Here is a 19,083-nt window from a genome sequence, read left to right on the forward strand (position 1 = left end):
TCTGCTCCCCGTCTTATTGCCCAGTGCTGAGCAATTGTCCTTTGGCGCCTGCGGGAGCAGCTGCAGGCCCACGTGGTGCCCTGCCTGGCCGAGCCTAGCCATGTGGCAGGCCTGGACGGCCGCCCACAACAGGGCCCGGCTCCCAGTGCCGCCTGCCAAGGAGCCAGATGCTGCCATTGGAAAAAATTGCTTCACAATTTGAAATCTTGGTCCTTTGATCATAGCTCAGAGAGGATGAAGAGGAGAGGTTCAAAGTGGTGGTTTGAAAATGCCAGCGTCTCCTTGCATCCATCAGTGCCTATTAGACTGTCTTTTGTCAGGGACAGTCCTCTTGATGTTTTCATTTCTGCAACCAAGCCATTCCCACCCAGCTCCTCCAAGCCCTCAGGGTGGAGGGAGGCCTGCGTGGGAAGGGAGTGTCCAGCTGCCTCCTCCTTCCCCTACTCGGTGCCCCTGCCTGCCTTCTCCTCTCCCTGTGGGGTTATCTACTGACTCTCCAGGCCAGCAGGCTTTCTCCCTCTGAAGCCTGTGGCAGAGTGTCTGTCAACAGCCCAGCACTGCTTCTGCGTGAGCCGTGCACTTGGGTTCTTGGCTTGGCCGCTGGAGCGCTCCCGGCGGGGTCCTTCAGCCTCCTGGAGCCTGGTTTCCAGAGCTCTGGGCCTCTGCAGGAACGAGCCCCAGGCCCAGTCCTCCCCTCTGAGGACTCTGCATCCTGCTTAACAGGGCTCGGCCTCATTTTTCCTCACCCATGAAATGGGAAGGATCATTTCTTTGAAGTCTATTGCTTCTTTATTTCAGATTCCAAGCTTTGCGCGGTGGCAGTATTGTAGCCAATGAGGTTTATCCGAGGCGCGATTATTGCTATTTCAGATTCCAGAAACACAAAATTAAGCAGTGGAACAGACACAGTATGAATAAATGGGCTAATGGAATGAGAGGTAATAGAGGAAAAGTGGATCCAGAGTCTTTCCTGGTGACTTACATGTTTTTGCTGCATTTAATGAGTGTGAGACAAGGAAGATCGAGGGAACGTTTCGGGAAGAACTGATGTTTCTTTTTCTTGTTGTTATTCTTGGTTCTTCACTGCCTGATGCAGTTCTCTTTCTCTGCCTGGCACTGGGACCACTTCTACTTTGACCTTGTATTGCTTTCCAGGACTTGCCCACAAGTAGACCCTGAAGCCTTTAATTGATTCAACACACATGTATTAACGATTGCCTTTTTTTAATTTCCAGAAAGAATTCTGTAACCTCTCTAATCATCTCTTTGTGGGAAAGATGGTAATTTTTGCTTGTTTGAGCAGTTATACACAAAACTTAAGACTGATCATAATAAACTCACAGGTCAGGAAAAGTGCTGATTTTGTTCTTTGGAATAAACCGTCATCGTAGCTGTTTGCACACCTTGCTCCTTGTGGACTGAGGCTCAGATGGGCTCTGCGGACACTGTTTTTGTTGATTATGAACCACCAATCTTACGGGGTCACACCTCTGTCCATGTGACTCGGGGCTCTGTTCGAATCCTGGGGTGCGTTTTAAATCACCCCGTTACTAGGAGCAGCCGTCAGCATTGTTCCCGGCTAGCACTGTGTCTCCTGTGTGTGATCTCTTCCTATCATCCTCGTGGCTTCTCGAAACAGGTCTCTTCTGTGCATAAAGAGAAAGAGAGATTCTAGGAACTCACTCCTGTCCGTGTGGTCGGTCAGAGGACTGGGAGACAATAAGGACAGATGAGAAGTCAGAATACACAAATACCCAGCCTAGCTAGAAGGGAGGTCTGAAATCGGGATGGGGTAAAATCAAGAGAAATGTAGAACTTGAATCCGGGGAAGCGGATAGGGCCTGAAGGACCTTGTTGGTGAGAAAGGGAAGAGGACAGGTAAGAGAAAGGAGGAAATGAATGAAAATTGCGAATTGTCCGACAGAGGTGTACTGGGGTCTGTGAGATTCCAGAAGGCAGAGCTCTAAGCGCAAATTACAAGGGAAGCCAGTTGCAACTTAAGGGGTGTGGCAGCAGTGTCCCAACCATGCCCTTGGCCGCCAGATCTCTGACTATGTCACATTGCATAGGGGCCCGGGAGAGAAGACAATGGACAGCCAGAGAAGGACCCAGCCTTGTTACAGGCTTCGAAAATGGGGGAAGGGGCCCAGAGAGAAGGAATGTGTGTGACCTCCAGACCCCCCACCCCACCAAGCTTCCAGAGAGTCTCACAGCACTCCCAGGACCCTGACCTCGACCTGGGCAGACAGTGTCAAAGCCTCTCCCGCACCAGGTGTAAGATCATCAGTTTGTGTTGTTTTTAAGCCACTTAATTTGTGGTCCGTCATTAAAGCAGCCAGTAGAAAACTAATACGACAGGAGAAGGAGCTTAACAAGTCTGCCCGGCACATAGTAGTTTCTTAAAGCCGTGGTTTTCCTGTATCTAAAGATACTTAGCCCGAAGGCAGCACAAGTCAGTATGCTGTAGAAAGGATTCCTGCATCTGGTAAGTAGGTAGTAGAACGAGCTGGCTTCTAAACCCAGTCCATATATAGGGTATTTGTTCTAAGGCAGAATGGGCCAAGACTCCTCGGAGGGGCCTGTTTGGACTCCCCGTCCCCAGCCTTGTGTGTGTGTGTGTGTGTGTGTGTGTGTGTGTGTGTGTAACACTTCAGATCCTGGCCCATTACCATTTTAGGCTGTCTGGTCCCCAAAGGAAAGGATAGGATACGGTTTGAATTTGGGATTTGTTGGGAAGATAAGTTTGCTGGGTTTCGCTGTCTCTTGGATTTTTATATTAATTTGCTTTTAGAAACTAGCCTGTGGTCAAATAAAAGCTGATGAGGAAGAAATAGTTTGTATCTCTGATACCAGTGCCTTCCTTCTTACTTTCTTGCCTTCAGAACTGTACGAAATAGGTTTGTCCTGAGTTTTCAGTGGGGGGAAATGAGTCCAGAGTGGGGGTAATGAACTCGGCGCAAACCTCAGGCTCCTCCCGGAGTCTGCCTCCTTTGTCACTGAGTCAGCGTTGGCAGTTCTTCCTTTCATATTACTTTGGCTCCATGGGAGCTCCGAGAATGCATTTCTTTCTGGGATGATGGTAACGTCCTCAGCTGACAGATGATTATCATTCCCATCAATACCTCCTTCTAGAAAACTCCCGGAGAACAGCGGTGATACGGTTGGATGGCTACATGATTTTTTCCCTGTTCAAGAGTAATTGCTGAGCAGTTGTAGTCATAAATTAGTTATTTACTGTCCGTTGAGAAGCCTTTTAAAAAACGAACCTGTTAAATTTATACTAATAATTAAAGTTTCTCAACTGTTAAGAAAAGTAAGATAATGCAAAAACTATCTGTTCATCTTATCAAAATGGGAGCTAAAATGTTCATGGTCTTCGGGAGCCAGCTGTTCCACTCCGGGGAACACCCAGCAGAAATGCATACACATGTTTATCAGAAGTCAACGCAAGGATGTATGGAGTGGCACTCTTTTGCGGGGGGTTGGGCAAAGGAAGGGGGGAAATCAGAAGCAACTTCCGCCCCCAGCGTGGAGCCTAATACAGGACTTGATCTCACGACCTTGAGATCATGATCTGAGCCAAAACCAAGAGTCAGACGCTCAACCGACTGAGCCACCCAGGAGCCCCTACAGAGGAGCATTCTTCACAGTCGGTCTGATTTGGATACATCACTAGTGCCCATCGGTAGTAGAATGCGTAGATCCTGGTATTTTTCAGTCAGTGGAACACTCTTCTGTAACAGGGGTGAACGACCTACTCACAGCAGCGTAGGCGAATCTTCACGCTGCAACGCTGAGCATGTGAAGCCGAAGACGAAGGAGTCCATACTCCGTGATTCCATTGATTTGACATTCAAAACACAGGACAGAACTAACGTACAGTGTTTAGCCTCAGGATCATCCCAGGGAGGTAGGGGGGTGACCAAACCGGAAGAAAGCCTAGGTGGGAGGGCTTCTGTTCTGTTTCGTCTTCTGGGCGCTGGTTACATGGGTGTGTTCACTTTATGGATATTAATCGAATTGCAGACTTGTGGGCTGTGCATTTCTCTGAATGCATGTCATTTAATTTAACATAAAAGAAAATTAACTTCTATAACTTCAGAACTCATCATTTGTTGCACTAATTTCTGAGCAGGTGCTCGTAATGTGTATATTTTAATTGCTTCATTTTTTTAAAAAAAAGATTTATTTATTTATTTGACAGAGATCACAAGTGGGCGGGGGGGGGGGAAGCAGCTTCCCTGCTGAGCAGAGAGCCTGGTGCAGGGCTCGATCCCAGGACCCTGAGACCATGACTTGAGCTGAAAGCAGAGGCTTTAATCCACTGAGCCACCCAGGCACCCCTCATCGCTTCATTTTTGATACTTCCTGTCATTAAAACCACAGGTCATCCATTCCCATTTAAGACTAATGAAAATGATTTTGGGGAATTCTAAGGGACAGTGGTGAACTGAAGGTAAGACGGTGGCGATCGTCTCCCCGGTGCAGGCAGTAAGGACATGCATGGTTCTTAGAGAAGTTTAGATAGCAAAGCCATCTAAAAATCGTTCTCGTTTTTATTATCACCATGGGCCCACAGTTCTAGACAATGCCACTGACAAAATCCTCCTGAAAAGAAAAGATCTTGTTGACCCGAGTCCTGAACAGTTGGTGAAGTTAACATTTTTATTTCATATATGCACATATATCTGCTTCAGATTAGGACACTTCCGTTCCTTAGCCACTATGTGTGTTACTCTTCAAGAACACACGTGGGCTTAGCTTTGGATCTGTTCCCAGAGTCCCGGGAGGCACAGCCCCTGAACTTCCCGCGGTTCAACAGTACTTGGGGGGGATGTGCCGTGGTGGCCCATCATTAGGAAGATGGGAAAACAGAGCTCAGGTTACTGCAGTTCTGTCATTCTGTTACTACTTTGGGAATTTTTGTGTTTCAAGTTCAAAACCATGAAATAGAGCGCTGGTTATTACTGCAGATAATTTTGTCGAATAGAGAAAAGAGGGTCTTAAAAATGAATCCGGCCTCATGGTGTCTACGCACTGTGCCACTGCCATGGGACAGCTGCTTTGGCCGCGTCCCTGAGGCCTGGAAACCCAGAGGGGTGGGAGCGTGGAGGCTGGACATTTCCAGCAATTGCGCTAACATCACATTACGGCAAATGCCATTCCTAAACTTCATTCAGGTTTTCCAGTTGTGTAGAGGATTGGATGATTTTGTCCGTTTAGTTCCATGCTTGGTTCAGATTCTAAGGGTCTGAGTTAGTTATCATTGGTCATAACGCCCAAGTGAAGAAAGTAAAAAATGGAGCATTTGAACAAAGGGTGGAAAATAAAGCGCTGTGCCTAGAGACCTGAGGCCCTGTTCTGAAGAAACCTCCCTCCTGGTTCTATTACTGATGCAAGTGGGGCTGGGTTAGTTGAAAGAAATAACCTGTTCTGTGGCTTTCCCCGCTGACCCCTCACCCCGTGCTCCTTCCTGCCCTTCTCACACCAAAAACAAGACTGCTTTTGACTGGTTACCAGGCTTGCAAAACAACTTGGTTGTGTCAAAAATAGTAAGTTAGGGACACCTGGGTGGCTCACTCGGTTAAGCAACTGCCTTTGGCTCAGGTCATAATCCTGGGGTTTTGGGATCGAGTCCTGCATCAGGCTTCTTGCTCAGCGGGGAGCTTGCTTCTCTCTCTGCCTGCCATTTCCCCACTTGTGTGTGTGCGCTCTCTCTCTCTAACAAATGAATGAATAAAAATCTTAAAAAAAAAAAAAAAATGAGGGGCACCTGGGTGGTTCAGTGGGTTAAGCCTCTGCCTTCGCTCAGGTCATGATCCCAGAGTCCTGCGATCGAGCCCCGCATCAGGCTCTCTGCTCAGCGGGGAGCCTGCTTCTGCCTCTGTCTGCCACTCTGCCTACTTAGGCTCTCTTGCGCTGTCAAATAAATAAATAAAATCTTAAAAATAAGTAAATAAAATTTAAAAAAATAAAAATAAATAATGAGTTTGTTTAAATAGTCACTGTTTGTTTATGGCCTTCTAAAGCCCTTTCAATGCTGGCAGCTTTTTAAGTTTGAAAGAAAGGGAAAGGGATTTCTAGTGTACCTTTCCTGCTGCACCTAAACTCACTATTGCATCCATGTTGAGAAGCACCGAAATGTTCATCAGTAGAGCATGTAGGAATTATTTGAGGGTGCATCTGTGTCATGGGAGGGTATGCAGCCACTAAAATGTGGGGCTGCCTACATTTTTAAATGGCTTTTCTTTTTAAAACTGATATTCCGTATCAGTTCTGTATGAGTTCTAGGGTGTAGCTATATATATAGAGAGAGAGAGAGAGATTTATATTTATATATTATATTTATATATTATATTTTAAAGCAAGGTTTCAAAGAATGTTTTTTGTGCAAAAAAAGAGGGGATCTGTTATGCTTATATGTATGAATTCTAACGAACTCTGAAAGGGCACTTGGGAAACAGTTAACATGGGTCACCAGTAGGGAGGTTAGCAAGTTTGGGAGTAGAAATAAAATGTACACTTTTTTTCCAGTTTGCCTTTTTTTATTTCTTTTTTTTTTTTTTTTTTGCTTACCATTACCACGTGTGTGCTCCTGGTTTTTTAAGAAGCTTTTTAAGGGGGAAAAAAAAAAAAAAACTTATTGGCACAAGCTATACCGGAATTATAAGAGCATAAATCTCACTACTGAAAAGTACCTGAGCTGTTTCTCAGAGCTGTGTTGCCAGCTGGTGGTGGAAGGAAGCAGAAAAAAGTGGTTCTTTTTTTTTTTTTTAAAGATTTTATTTATTTATTTGGCAGACAGAGATCGCAAGTAGGCAGAGAGGCAGGCAGAGAGAGGGAAGCAGGCTCCTTGCTGAGCAGAGAGCCCAATGTGAGGCTCGATCCCAGGGCCCTAAGATCATGATCTGAGCCGAAGGCAGAGGCTTTAACCCACTGAGCCACCCAGGCGCCCCCCAAACAGCGGTTCTTGAAAGCCCACTCTTTTTTTTTTATATAAGATTGATTTTTTAGAGAGGAGCTGAGGGTGCGGCGGAGCTCAGAGAGAGACAAGAGAGAGAGACTCTTAAGCAGACTCCGCGCTGAGCACGGAGCCTAACACAGGACTCCATGCCATGACCCTGCGCTCACCAGCTGAGCTGAAACCAAGAGTCGGATGCTTAACTGACTCCGCCACCCGGGCGCCCATTGAAAGTCCACCCCCAGGACACGCCCAGTGGCGGCTGACCTGGGAAGTTGGGTGTGATGCCAGGTCAGAGCTCCTGGGCGCTGAGGACCCGTGGTAACTTTCTGCCCTGGCGGCTGGAGCTCAGCAGACCCCAGGGAGCGCCGGTGCAGACCGCAGCCAGGCTCGGACTCACCACTGCTTGGTATTCTGCTCTTCACGGAGCTGACCTCACACCCCTGAATGTGAGAAACATGTCCACCTGGGTATTTTTTATCTATTTAGAATTTGTGCTCCATATAATTCCCAAATGCAGAATGTCAGGGAGCGTTACTACCTTTACAGGCAATAGAAAAGTGGACAGGGACAAGTAAAAGCAGATCCTAATCCAGTAAAAGGAGCCCTACACTGGTTGTTAGTAGCTATTAGAAATACCTTGGCATGAGTAATTACTGTACTTGGGCACTGAATTTAGCTTTGAATTTCTTGGCATGAAGGGAATAAGGGGGAATATAAAGCCTATGGTTCTTTTTATTTGAAGCCAGAAAATAGCAAGTTTTTGCCTCGGGAAAGGGACATTTTCTTGATACTCAATTCAAGAAGGAAATTCAGATGTAGACCCTTATTACAGATACATCTAGGATGACTCAGGCCTCCCTAGTGGCTAGTGCATGGCAAGGTTTTAAGATCAGCTGGTGGAATGTTCCAGACAATCGTGCGGTGGTTCCCCCGTCCCTCTCCAGTGCCCACAACCCTTGTCCAGACTACACCGTCAACCTTCTGAACCGTCTGCCTGTGCTTGCACTCTTTCAGAGTCGTCTCCGTGCTATGCCCACCGTTCCTCTTAGGAACGCAGATCCAGCCATAACCTGTCACTGGGCCCCTCCTGTGCACTTAAAGCTCCTTGGTTTTAGGATCTAACACCCAAACCCTCCTGCCACCCTCTCTCCCCTGCTCCCTCGATCCCAGCCTTTTCTTGGCCTGGTTTCTGGTTATGTGCCCTTTGTGCACACTCAGGGCTCGTCTTCCTGCCCCGGTCAGTGCTTCTTCCTTTGAATCTGAGCTGCCTCATCCTTGGAAACTACCTGAACCCTGAGGTTGGTTTTCGTGGCCCTCTGTGCCTCTTTCAGGAGTGCTCGTCCAAATGGTGATGTCTTCCCCACTCAATTGCAAGCCCTCAGCAGTAAGGACCGACCCAGGTCTTGCTCAGTCTGACCCCTGGCCCCACACCAGTGCCTCGTGGGGAAGAGCAGGTCAGGAGGTACTGGAGAGGAGGGAACCATCCATCAGTGGTCCGGCCACTGCTGTGGCCTCCCAGCCTCCCTCTGCAGTGGACACTACACCACATTGAGATGTCTGCCCCTAAAACACAGCTCCGATCACATCACCTCCTTGTGCCAGAACTTTCTAAGGGTCCCTACTTCCTGCAGCATGCAATCCACACCCCTTTTTCAGCCCTTCATAACTCGAGTCCTGGCTGCATTTCCAAACTCACTTTTCCCCGTGGCCTTAGTCCTTGCAGAAGGACGCACCCGAGGTCCCTTCTAGAAGCCCGCAGTGACTCCTCAGCCCATCTCTGCACATCATAACCATCCCATAAGCGATAACCCTGGCTAAAAGTCATACTTTCCATTGTCTGGACTCTGAGCACCTTTGACGTGGTATTGTTTCTGTCTCTTACAGCTGTTTTATGTGCACAGCTCCTGTCTGTTGTTCTGTGTGGGTATCTAGCATGAACCTCACATAGTAGGTAATCATCAAATACCTTAAATGAGTGGGAAATAGTAATTATTTAGCATCTTTATAAACCAGTTTTTTTCTAGGAGCCATTTCCCTTCTGGATGCTGTAATTTGTAATAAAGTTTGTTTTCACATCTATTAATAAGGGGCCAATCAGCTATAGATCTGTTCTTTTAAGTATATCTACAGATTAGGGTGCCTGGGGGGCCCAGTCAGGTAAGCGTCCGACTCTTGATTTCGGCGCAAGTCATGATCTCAGGGTCCTGGGACTGAGCCCAGTGTCAGGCTCTCTGCGCATCTCAGAGTCTGCTTGAGATTCTCTCCCCCTCCCTCCACTCTTCTCCCCCACCCTCTCAAATAAACAAACAAACAAACAAAATCTTTAAGTATATCTGCAGATCAGTGACTCTGAAGTCCATTCTGCACTCCTTTCCGCACACATCTCAGAGGCCTCGTGGATCTTTATAACAAGGGTACAGTACTAGTCTACGCTGAACACAAGAAAGCAAATTGGATGTGTGTTGCTTGGCCTTTGCGCCAGGGCGACTGCTGGAGTTAGCAAGCTCTCCAAGAAGTGACCCAGCGGGCCATGGAACTTGTTTCTGGATGAGCGTCCCCTCCCCGCCTCCTCGAGCCGCACCGCCCTCCACTCAGCCCGAGCGGTCAGAGGTCTCCCAGCTTTCCGGTCCCCGGTCCTGCTTGTTGCCATGCCTCTGGCCGTGAGAGGATAACCCCCACCTCCGTTTCCTTCCCAACAGGCCGACCTAAACTGCAGTATTCAGGACGATGCCGGGGCTTTTTACGGTGTAACCAGTCAGTATGAGAGTTCTGAAAATATGACAGTCACCTGTTCCACCAAAGTGTGCTCCTTTGGGAAGCAAGTAGTAGAAAAAGTAGAGGTAAGTAGGCATCTGTCCAGCGGAATCTTCATTCAGCAGCCGACTGTTGCCTTCCTGTCAGCTTGACCTTGGGGCGGACAGTTTCACTTTCTCTGGCATCTGCTCCTCTCCCTTCCTCCCACCTCTTTCCCCTGTTACCTCTAAAAAGCCAGAGCGCTCTGAAAGCACGTGGAAGAAGGCAGGGAGAGGAAGGTCCACGCCAGTCTCCCCGGACCGCGGTTGCCCGCCTTGTGTGGCCAGCGGCACTCAGTCCCACCCGAGGTGTCGTGGGGTGTGGGGGCAGGGGCGGACAGGCCCTGCCATCCGTCGGATGGTGTCCTTCCCACCCCCAGGTCCAAAGGCACTTGTAGGCGTTGTAGGTAACAACCGGGATACAATTCAGCCGTTCAGCCACCTGCCCTCTGTAATACTCGGACTCTCACATGGTGGTGGTGCTTTTGCCCTTTCCACTCCTTTAATCCTTTTAAACAGATGACAGCACATCCTGGGGTCAAATCCCTGTTTATGGCTTTATATATTTCATGGCCTCCCTCCCTGTCAAAAAAGTACGTTCTTTTTACCAGGGCGGGTTGCTTTGTGTGACTGATGTCTTACAGTTGACATTCCACGTAAAGTCGAATTTTTCAGTGTCTTCTGCCCGTCCTCTAGTCAGTCCATGTCACGGTGGTCCTGGAGCTCGCAGGTCCCAGAGCCTAGGCTGAGTGCGGCAGACTTCATGCCAGGGCATGGGAGAGAGCAGAGGCGATGGGCAGGAGAGCGGGAGCGAGCATGAGGGCTTTAAGACTTGGGGCCGAACAGTGAGGACCTGGGATGTCGTGGCCCTTGTAGCTTCCTGAGCACAGACTGGGCCTCCCTAGAATGGTGTTGAGGGGGTGACAGTTAGCCAGAGAGGGTGGAAGAGAGTGACTAGATGGTTGACGGGACCCGAGGCCTCCTGGGCTTCCACTGAAATGGGGGTAGGGGGAATCCAGTAAGATATTCTGAATAGAACTTAGAAACTCACTGGATATTAAAAATCCACAAGGTGGAAGAGTCAGAGGTCCCACGTTTTGTGTTTGCAAGGACGGTGCTGCCACCAACAGAGATAAGAAAGGAGGGGTGCTCAGGAGCACTCAGTCGGGGTGATTCCAAATGCAAGATGAGAATTTGGAAGACAGGTGAAGCCTGAGAATGCTGATGGGAAATCCTGAGCATTCAGGATCGTTGAGACTTTGGAAATGGAGAACTAGGTGCAGAGAGGGAAGAGGAGCACAGAATAAGGCTTTAAATTTGGGGAGCAGTAGCCGGCCCTGGGGTGAGCAGAAGGGAGACAGCGGCAGAGGACAGAAATGGATGTGAGAGGAGGGGAGCCAGCTCAGCGCATGTCTGGGAAGCCCAAGGAGAGGGTAGGTGAGAAGGTGGCCGTGCCATCATTGACAGGTCCTGGAGGCCTGCAGCCCAGATGACCTCCCAGATCCTTGGAGGAGGAGAGAGCACAGGTACCACTCAGTGGTTGGGAATGTAGAATTTTCCAGGTCGGCATGGCTGCTGGGTAGCCCCATTGTCAGGCCTCTCCTGAGCTGGACCTCCTGCCTGGATAAGACAAACTGGACAAGTTATTCAGTGTCCCAGATTCTAAACTCTTTTTTTTTTTTTTCCCCCCCATCGTGTCCTCCAGTAACAGACCCAAAGTCTTCTGTAAGTTCAGGGAGCAGGAAAAGGTTGCCTTTGGCTGATAAAGGCCCAGGAATTTTCATGGAGAAGGTGGTGTGAGTGTGGCAGGTGGAGTTTTATAAGCTTTTAATTCACGTAGAATGTACTTCCCCGTTTGGTGTGAGATGGGCATCTGCTACCGTTTTCTTCCAAGTACGCAAGCGTTTGTGTCAAAACCATTTCTTAAGTGATTCATCCTTTTCCCACTGAGTAGATCTGAGATCTGTCCCCTGTAAGTCACCGCATATCCCAGGAGCCATTCCTGCAGTCTCCCTGATTCCCCCTCTCTTTATCTCAACAGCGTCCCAGTGCCATGTTGATTTGATTACAGTGGCTTTACAGCACATTCCTCTGCAGGTGCAAGTCAATCTGGCTATTGTTTCCATATATTTTCTAGGCTAGTAAACAGCATTTATTCTTCAAAAAAATGAGATCACTTTAAAGAAAAAAAAAACAGTAAAGAAAACCAAAATCCTCGCTTGATCAATCTAATTGTAATTGTACTAGATTTAGACATTATTTTGGGATAAATTGATACATTACCAATACTAAGTGTTTCCAGTTGAGAACCTATTTGCATTTCTATCTCATTTATCTTAATAAGATTTTATAGTTTTCACATCTGGGTCTATCCCTTTTTTGTTAAATATATTCCTAAATAGTATGTAATTCATTAATACAATTTCCTGTTTGTGGGTTTTAATTACAAGAAGAGAGGAAAGCTCTTGGTTTTTGCTTATCTATGTTTTATCTGGCCATCTTGCCATATTCTCTTATTTATCTCCAGTGGTTTTTTTCTCCCCCTAGATTCTTGGATTTTCTATGTGTATGTTCATAGCAGCAGCAAAAACAGAAGGATTTATTTCATCTCCTCTTTTCCAATGTTTTTGCCACCTTTTCTGTTTTGGTTATTTTCTCGCCTTTTTAGGACGGTGAGTGGTAACTGCTGCCCATAGAGTTCTTTTTGGTGTTTTACCATTTCGGGTTATATACATTCACTGTTGGATTGTATAAGTACTCTTTATTTTGTATTTAGGTGCTTTCTTTCTCTTCCCGTTGTACCTAGGATTTTTATCAGTAACAGCTGCAATATTTTATCAAATGCCTTTTCAGCATCTCTTCTATGATTTTTTTCCAAGTTGTGGGCATCACGAGTTCATACCCATCCCGTATAGGAGCCACCATAACATTCCTGAAGAAAGTCCTGCTTTGGACATGGTGACTCTTCTCTTGGCTGTTCTACATAAGATTTTAGCATCTTCTAAGTGATACTAGGACACACCTCTTTCTAATCTCTTTGTGTCCATTAGGACACCTGACTATTATTGAGGCTGGCACTGTTTGCATAACAATAAGAATGATTATTCTTTTAGATTTGCATAAAACTCAGCAGTGAAACAATTTGGTCTTTGTAGCTTTCTCCACGGAGAGTCTCTGAACAATGTTTCGGTCACCTCCCCCCTAAGGGACCTACTGGAGTTTTCTCCTTCGTGGTTCAATATTAGTAATTCATACTTTGCTGGGCAGTCATCCTCTCCTCTCTAGGCTTTTTCGCCTTACAGCTGCATGAGGTAACCTTCCAGTCTCTCCTGTAATTGTGGTTTTGTCTCTTTTCTCTGTTAAGCTTGTGAAGGCTTGATTTTGTTTTGACTTTTTAAAGAAACCAGTTTTTTAATTCATTCTGCCCACACTTTTTATCTCTGTTCACATCTATTTGAGCTTTTATCTTTATTAATTTCCTATTTCTCGTTTCCTTTGGTTTCTTTGTGGCTTGGGTTTATTTTGTGGGTTTCTTGTTGTTTTTTTTTTTTTTTTTAATTTCAGACATGGTTTAGTTCTATAATTTTTTACCTTTAATTGTGAACTCATGAAGCTGCTTCCTCAAGTAGAGCTTCATCGGGTCCCCTAAGTTTTGATGTCAAGTGTTTCCCTTTTCATTACTCTTGAGATAGTTTGTAATTTCCTTTTTAATTCTTCTTTGATCCAAGACTGTCTAGGGATGTGTCTCTTATTTCTGAGTGTTTCCGTGGGATCTTCCATACCCGTATTTTCTTTTCCATGTTTATTAAAGACATAAATAACTCACAGTCAGGAGCTCGTGATCAGTGTGAAGTAGTTTTTCCTGAGGTAGAGAAATTAGCTGCCAAAGTCGTTGGTCTGAGGCCTTATAACAGTAGGGGAGGATTTTCTCTGGGCTCTTTGAAGAGTTGTAATTGCCTGGGCCTTGCTCCCCCAGATTTCCAGGCAGAAAATCACTAAGTAGGTGATTATATTTCTTTCTGACCTTTGCTTTCTTTTCTTTCTTTTCTTTCTGACCTAGACAACCCTTCTCTAAAGCTATCCTTTTTCCACTGTTTTTTGTTGTTGTTGTTGTTGTTTCAAGTTTCCAGAAAAGTAATGGATTTCTGAGTATGGCACTAAGTTTGGAGATAGGATTTCTTTTAAAATAAGTACACTGTGTAACTAGTACAGCATCTAGCAGATGACTTCTGTTGAAAAAGGAAAAGAAAAATGCTTTTGAAGGCAGTAACAGCGTTTTCATGTATCTTGAAGTCCAAAGTATAAACGTGCTCAACTCCTTTCTCCCCTCACAGACGGAGTATGCAAGGTTTGAGAACGGCCGATTTGTGTACCGAATAAACCGCTCCCCAATGTGTGAATATATGATAAACTTCATCCACAAGCTCAAACACTTACCAGAGAAATACATGATGAACAGTGTTTTGGAAAACTTCACAATCTTATTGGTAACTGTTTTGCCTCTTTCTTCTTGTGGCTGACGCAGTCCGACGCTGGAAGGGAAGGGGGCAGGAAGGTGGCGGGGTGTAGGGGTGCTGAGCAGGCTGTGGGAAGGTCACCATTTGAATCCACAGCACCCAGGGCAAAAGCTCGGGCTCTGCTTGGGCTCAAGTCTCTAGAAGAGACAGGGTCTCATCTGGCGAGCCTCATAAGCTCTTTGAAGCTCAGGAAAACTGGAATTCAAGTGCGTAAATTCAGCTGCATGTTAGAAATGCGTGGGGGACTTCTTAAAATACTTTAAAACTTTTAAAAGCCTGACGCCAAGGCTGCATCCTAGATCGACGAATTCAGGACCTCTGAGGAGAGAAGCCAGGCGTGAATACTTACCGTTCTCTAGGTCATTCCAGTGTCTGCCCTGTGTGAGCCCCGGCCGCCGAGTAGGCAGATTGCAGTTGAGACAAAAATTGAGTCAGTGGGTTTGTACTTGACTCATTTCACGAAGGATTGCAAGGCCTTATAAGAAGTAATGCACACTAAGATCACAAAATACAAACCCTCAGCACCACAAGAAACGGAAATTAGAATGTCATGATCAGAAAATAGTCCCCATAGGCTGAAGAGTATGGTCAAAGCTTGGACAGCTAAAGGGAAAGTAAAAGCAGTGGTTGGTGCCCAGAGTCTATGATGGGAGAAGTTTCCTGTGCCCCTGGTCAGTGCTGGAGAGTCGGGGAGGAGCCCCTCATGTTTAACAAATTTCTCATCGGGGCTCCATTTGGATACTTGGGAAGAAGGTTATAAGAACAGCAATGTCCTCAAAAACCTGCCTACAAAATATGCAGTAAGGGGTTTCATTAGGCTCATTTTTGAAAAAAAAATTAATATTCCTTGACTTAAGGAAAGGAAAAATGCCAAAACAAAACTTAGAAACGGGTTTGCTAAAAGGGGCACAAGACAGTAGTATCATGGTCACATACTCAGCCCTCTGAAGCCCTGCTTTGTTAGCTGCTACTAGGATTAAGAACTAGAATACTTAGAGCAGAAGTTCTTTACCCAGAGGTTTTGGACCCATGGCGACTAGAGTTCACCATCAGTGGTGTGCTACTTTAAAAAAAAACAAGCAAAAAAAAAAAAAAACCAACTACCCCCCACCCTCCCCCCCAAACCCTGATTTATTAGCATTTGCCCATTTCCATGGTATAAATACATCCTCCATGGTCAATTTCAAGGTACCAGTGGGCTGTCCGGCTCATAAAATTCCCTCGTATTTAACTTTCCAGAGCCAGAGGGACCCAGTTTCCTCACAATATAAAAACTGAATAAACAAAACTTAAATTAAAATCCTAATGCATATCAGATTCACACAGTAAGATTTTTTTTTTTTCCTAAAGATTTTATTTATTTGTCAGAGAGAGCACAAGCAGGCAAAGTGGCAGGCAGAGGCAGAGAGAGAAGCAGGTTCCCCACTGAGCAGAGAGCCGATGTGGGACTCAATCCCAGGACCCTGGGATCATGACCTGAGCCGAAGGCAGCGGCTTAACCGACTGAGCTACCCAGGCACCCCCACACAGGAAGTTTTTAAAAATTCGGGGCAGGGGAGTAGAGCCCACCCAGCATTGCCATTCTTGTTTTATTTTAATGGCTCCCCAGGCAGTTGAGACCCGAGGCTCAGGGGGATGGCAATGAGCTGTGGGGAGTCTCAAGTCCACAGACGCATGATGGTCATACAGTTGGCTGACAGATAACTTTGCGTGTAATTTTCATTTATTCCTGCGAGAGAATCCCGGTGGATTCTCTGGCATGTCCACAGGAGACTAGCAATCTGGGGGAAACTTTGGAAAACCTGTTCTTTACCAAAAGTTTGTTAGTATTGTTTACCAAGAATGTTATTGATTAATATCCTGTTCTGTAATGGTTGTTAGTGAAAACGGAGCAGATCCTGGTTTGGGGTGCTGGCGGGTCCCTGACCAACAGCTGCTTTCTGTTGCTAGTTAGGAACAGGGGACTTTGTGCTCAGATGGGCAGAAGGTGAGTGTGTCGTACCTTGATGTGGACAGTTAATAGCCTTAGGAAAAGTCTCTGAGTGAATGGCCAGCCCATCTCTCTTGGAAGCAGTCTTAGCTGTCCTTACAAACCAGTTCTGAGTCTGTGTCAGCATTTTAAGGACTATGCCCTCCATCCCTACCCTTACCTCACAGAGCACAGCTGAGGAAAAGAAGGCCGGGAAGAAATTGAAAGCAACTATTTAGCCACAAAACCCATGAGACCAAATCAATAGTTCTCCTTGAACATGCGACTTTAAGCAGCCTGGATATCCAGAGAGAGCATTACCTTAATTCCAGAATTTATCATTAAGCAACTAGAAAAATTCCTTTGCTGTGATGAATTAGTAGCTCTCAGTAAATATTTGCTAGAAATTTAGCATTTAGAAAAGCTGAAATTTTACCAGCACTCCTGGATTATAGAATGAAAGCAACTCATTGATAAGGGAAAGAGAGTACTTTTCAGCTCTTCCTTGGGGGCGGCAGGGGGAGATGTAGGAACACAGCCAGGATGGCAGCTGCCTGACGTAGTCGCAGGCATTTTACTAGGTATTGGGTTACAAAGCCTGTGTCGGCAAGACCAGTTCCAGACCCTGCTGGCGGGTGAGCTAAAGTCTTTGATTTCAGCAGGATGATACAGAAATTGAGGTGAACCTGTAAATGCAGGGCCTGAGTGACAATACCCAGACAGACTGAGGAAGACTGTCCCTGAATTACAGGCCAAGTGTTCCCATTGTTTTTGGAGTTGCATTCAGACATACATACATACATACAGCTTGCTAGAACCATTTTTTTCTTTCCGCCTTTTGAATCTTAATCATGAAGTCTAGGACATATTCGGGACACCTGCCTGGCTCAGTAGGTAGAGCAGGGAACTCTTGGTCTCAGGGTCACGAGTTCGAGCCCCGTGCTGGGCCTGGAGGCTAAAAAAGAAAAAGATAAATAGAACATAGTCTTTCCTAAAGAGTTTGCAAGACGGTAAGGCAGATCTTGGAGACTCCAGGCACGGTGCTAAATCCTTTGTAAATGGGATATTATGAAATTCTCACTGCAGACCGTGAGGTCGTATTTATTCCCTTTTTATGGATAAGGAGTGTTAGGCCTCCCTGAGGTCACAGAGCTGGTGACAGACATAAACGAAGACTTAGAAGGATAGGAAAGCTACTTTGCGGCTCTTTCATGATCACACAGTCAGAAGACTGGGGTTTAAGATGCCGTTCTACTTAATGACATTGGTTTGGATAAGTCGCTGAACGTCTCTAAACTCCGTTCCCTCCTCCACTTATAAACAAAATGCTCTCGTCTAGACGCCCCACCTCAGAAGTTGTTGAGAATATTTGCTTTCATTTAGCTAAACTTTGGAGAGATTATAATCACTGTCAGAGTGCAGTGCAGGCAAAACAGTGCCTGTTCCAGAGCAAATCTTGGCCTGCTCCAGGGAAAGCAAATCTTGGCCTGCTCCAGGGAAAGCGGCAGGTGAAGAAGTGGTTGCAGTACATTCGTACAATGCTTGCCTGAGGTATCCTTGGGAAACAGACACCTGGGCGTACAGAGTATTGAATGGGGCATCATCAAAGCATGTAAACAGCTGGTGCTTAAGTTGCCTTGATGGGTAAACAGATATGTTTCAGATTTACCAAGAAAAGCGCTGTCTCATGGGTGTGTACTTACATGTCAGGTGCTGGGACATAAACTAGATGGGGGTGGGGGGCAGCCATCTCGGAAGCCCCTAAGGGAGGCAGGCGCTCCTCAAGCAATCGCAAAATGGATGTAAACCACACGGAGGCTGGTGGCTGGCAGAGGGTGGTACGTGGTGCCCAGAGAGCGGATGCCAGGAGTATTTGACCTGAGGAGGGAGGTCAGAGAAGGCTTCCCTCAGGCAGAGATAGAGGAGGCATCCTTGCCAGATGACTAGGCAAAGAGGGTAGAGAAAAGTACCACAGGTGGGCGGGCAGGTGGGAGGACTAGAAATAGGCTGGTGTGGCTGGTGTGGCAAAAGAGAGAGGAAAGCAAGGAGCTGACTGGGTAGGACAGCCAGATGGGGCCGGAGCTCCTGGGCCTTATAGGCTGGAGAGTTTGGAAGTTGAATACAGGCCATGGGGGTTGTTAAGCAAGAGGGCATTCTTGTCAGATTTGTGTTGTTCACAGGGTCGTTGTGGCTGCTGTGTCCCGGGAGTAGGAAGGGGCAGGGTGGCTCCGGTGGGGGAGGCCAGGTGCTTTGCTGGTACCCTGGACGATGGCAGTGGTGGAGGGGATGGGATCAAGGACTGTTCCAGAGGTAAGAACAGCAGGATGTGGCATTTCTTTTTTATTTTATTTTTTCAAAGATTTTATTTATTTATTTGTTAGGGACACAGCGAGAGAGAAAACACAAACAGGGGGAGTAGGAGAGGGAGAAGTAGACTTTCTGCTAAGTAGGGAGCCCGATGCGGGACTCGATCCCAGGACCCCAGGATCATGACCTGAGCTGAAGGCAGACGCTTAACTGACTGAGCCACCCAGGCACCCCAGGGCATGGCATTTCTTTGCATATAGGGACAGAGAGATTTCCAGGACGGAAGGCCTGCATGCTTGGAGTCTTCTGTTTGTGAGGGAAGGGGCAGGAAGTAAGACTAGGAAGGATGGAGGTGGGAACCAATACTCAGTCAAATCTTTATTACCCAGGAAAAAAAAAAAAAAGGTCAATAATCTATTACTGTATCCATTCATTTGTCTAGAGCAGCTTGGCTTCATGGTTAGGGAAAAAGGTCTCCGAAGTCAGAGTTAACATTTCTTCGGTGACAGTTGTGTACCCTTTGGGCCACTCCCT

At 46.6% G+C, this 19,083-nt stretch overlaps 1 protein-coding gene and 1 pseudogene across 8 annotated transcripts in view; both read left to right on the forward strand.

The window, feature by feature from the left end:
- Window positions 1–19,083, forward strand: part of TEAD1 (TEA domain transcription factor 1) — a 260,592-nt gene that overhangs the window by 232,252 nt on the left and 9,257 nt on the right. For all 8 annotated transcript variants that reach the window (XM_044258859.1, XM_044258860.1, XM_044258861.1 and 5 more), the window contains 2 exons: window positions 9,664–9,804; window positions 14,091–14,243. In XM_044258859.1, the coding sequence (XP_044114794.1) occupies window positions 9,664–9,804; window positions 14,091–14,243 (294 nt within the window). The remainder of the gene's footprint in view (window positions 1–9,663; window positions 9,805–14,090; window positions 14,244–19,083) is intronic.
- LOC122914741 lies at window positions 805–884 on the forward strand (annotated as a pseudogene).

The sequence above is a fragment of the Neovison vison genome, chromosome 7, assembly GCF_020171115.1.
Source record: "Neovison vison isolate M4711 chromosome 7, ASM_NN_V1, whole genome shotgun sequence".
Classification (NCBI taxonomy): domain Eukaryota; kingdom Metazoa; phylum Chordata; class Mammalia; order Carnivora; family Mustelidae; genus Neogale; species Neogale vison.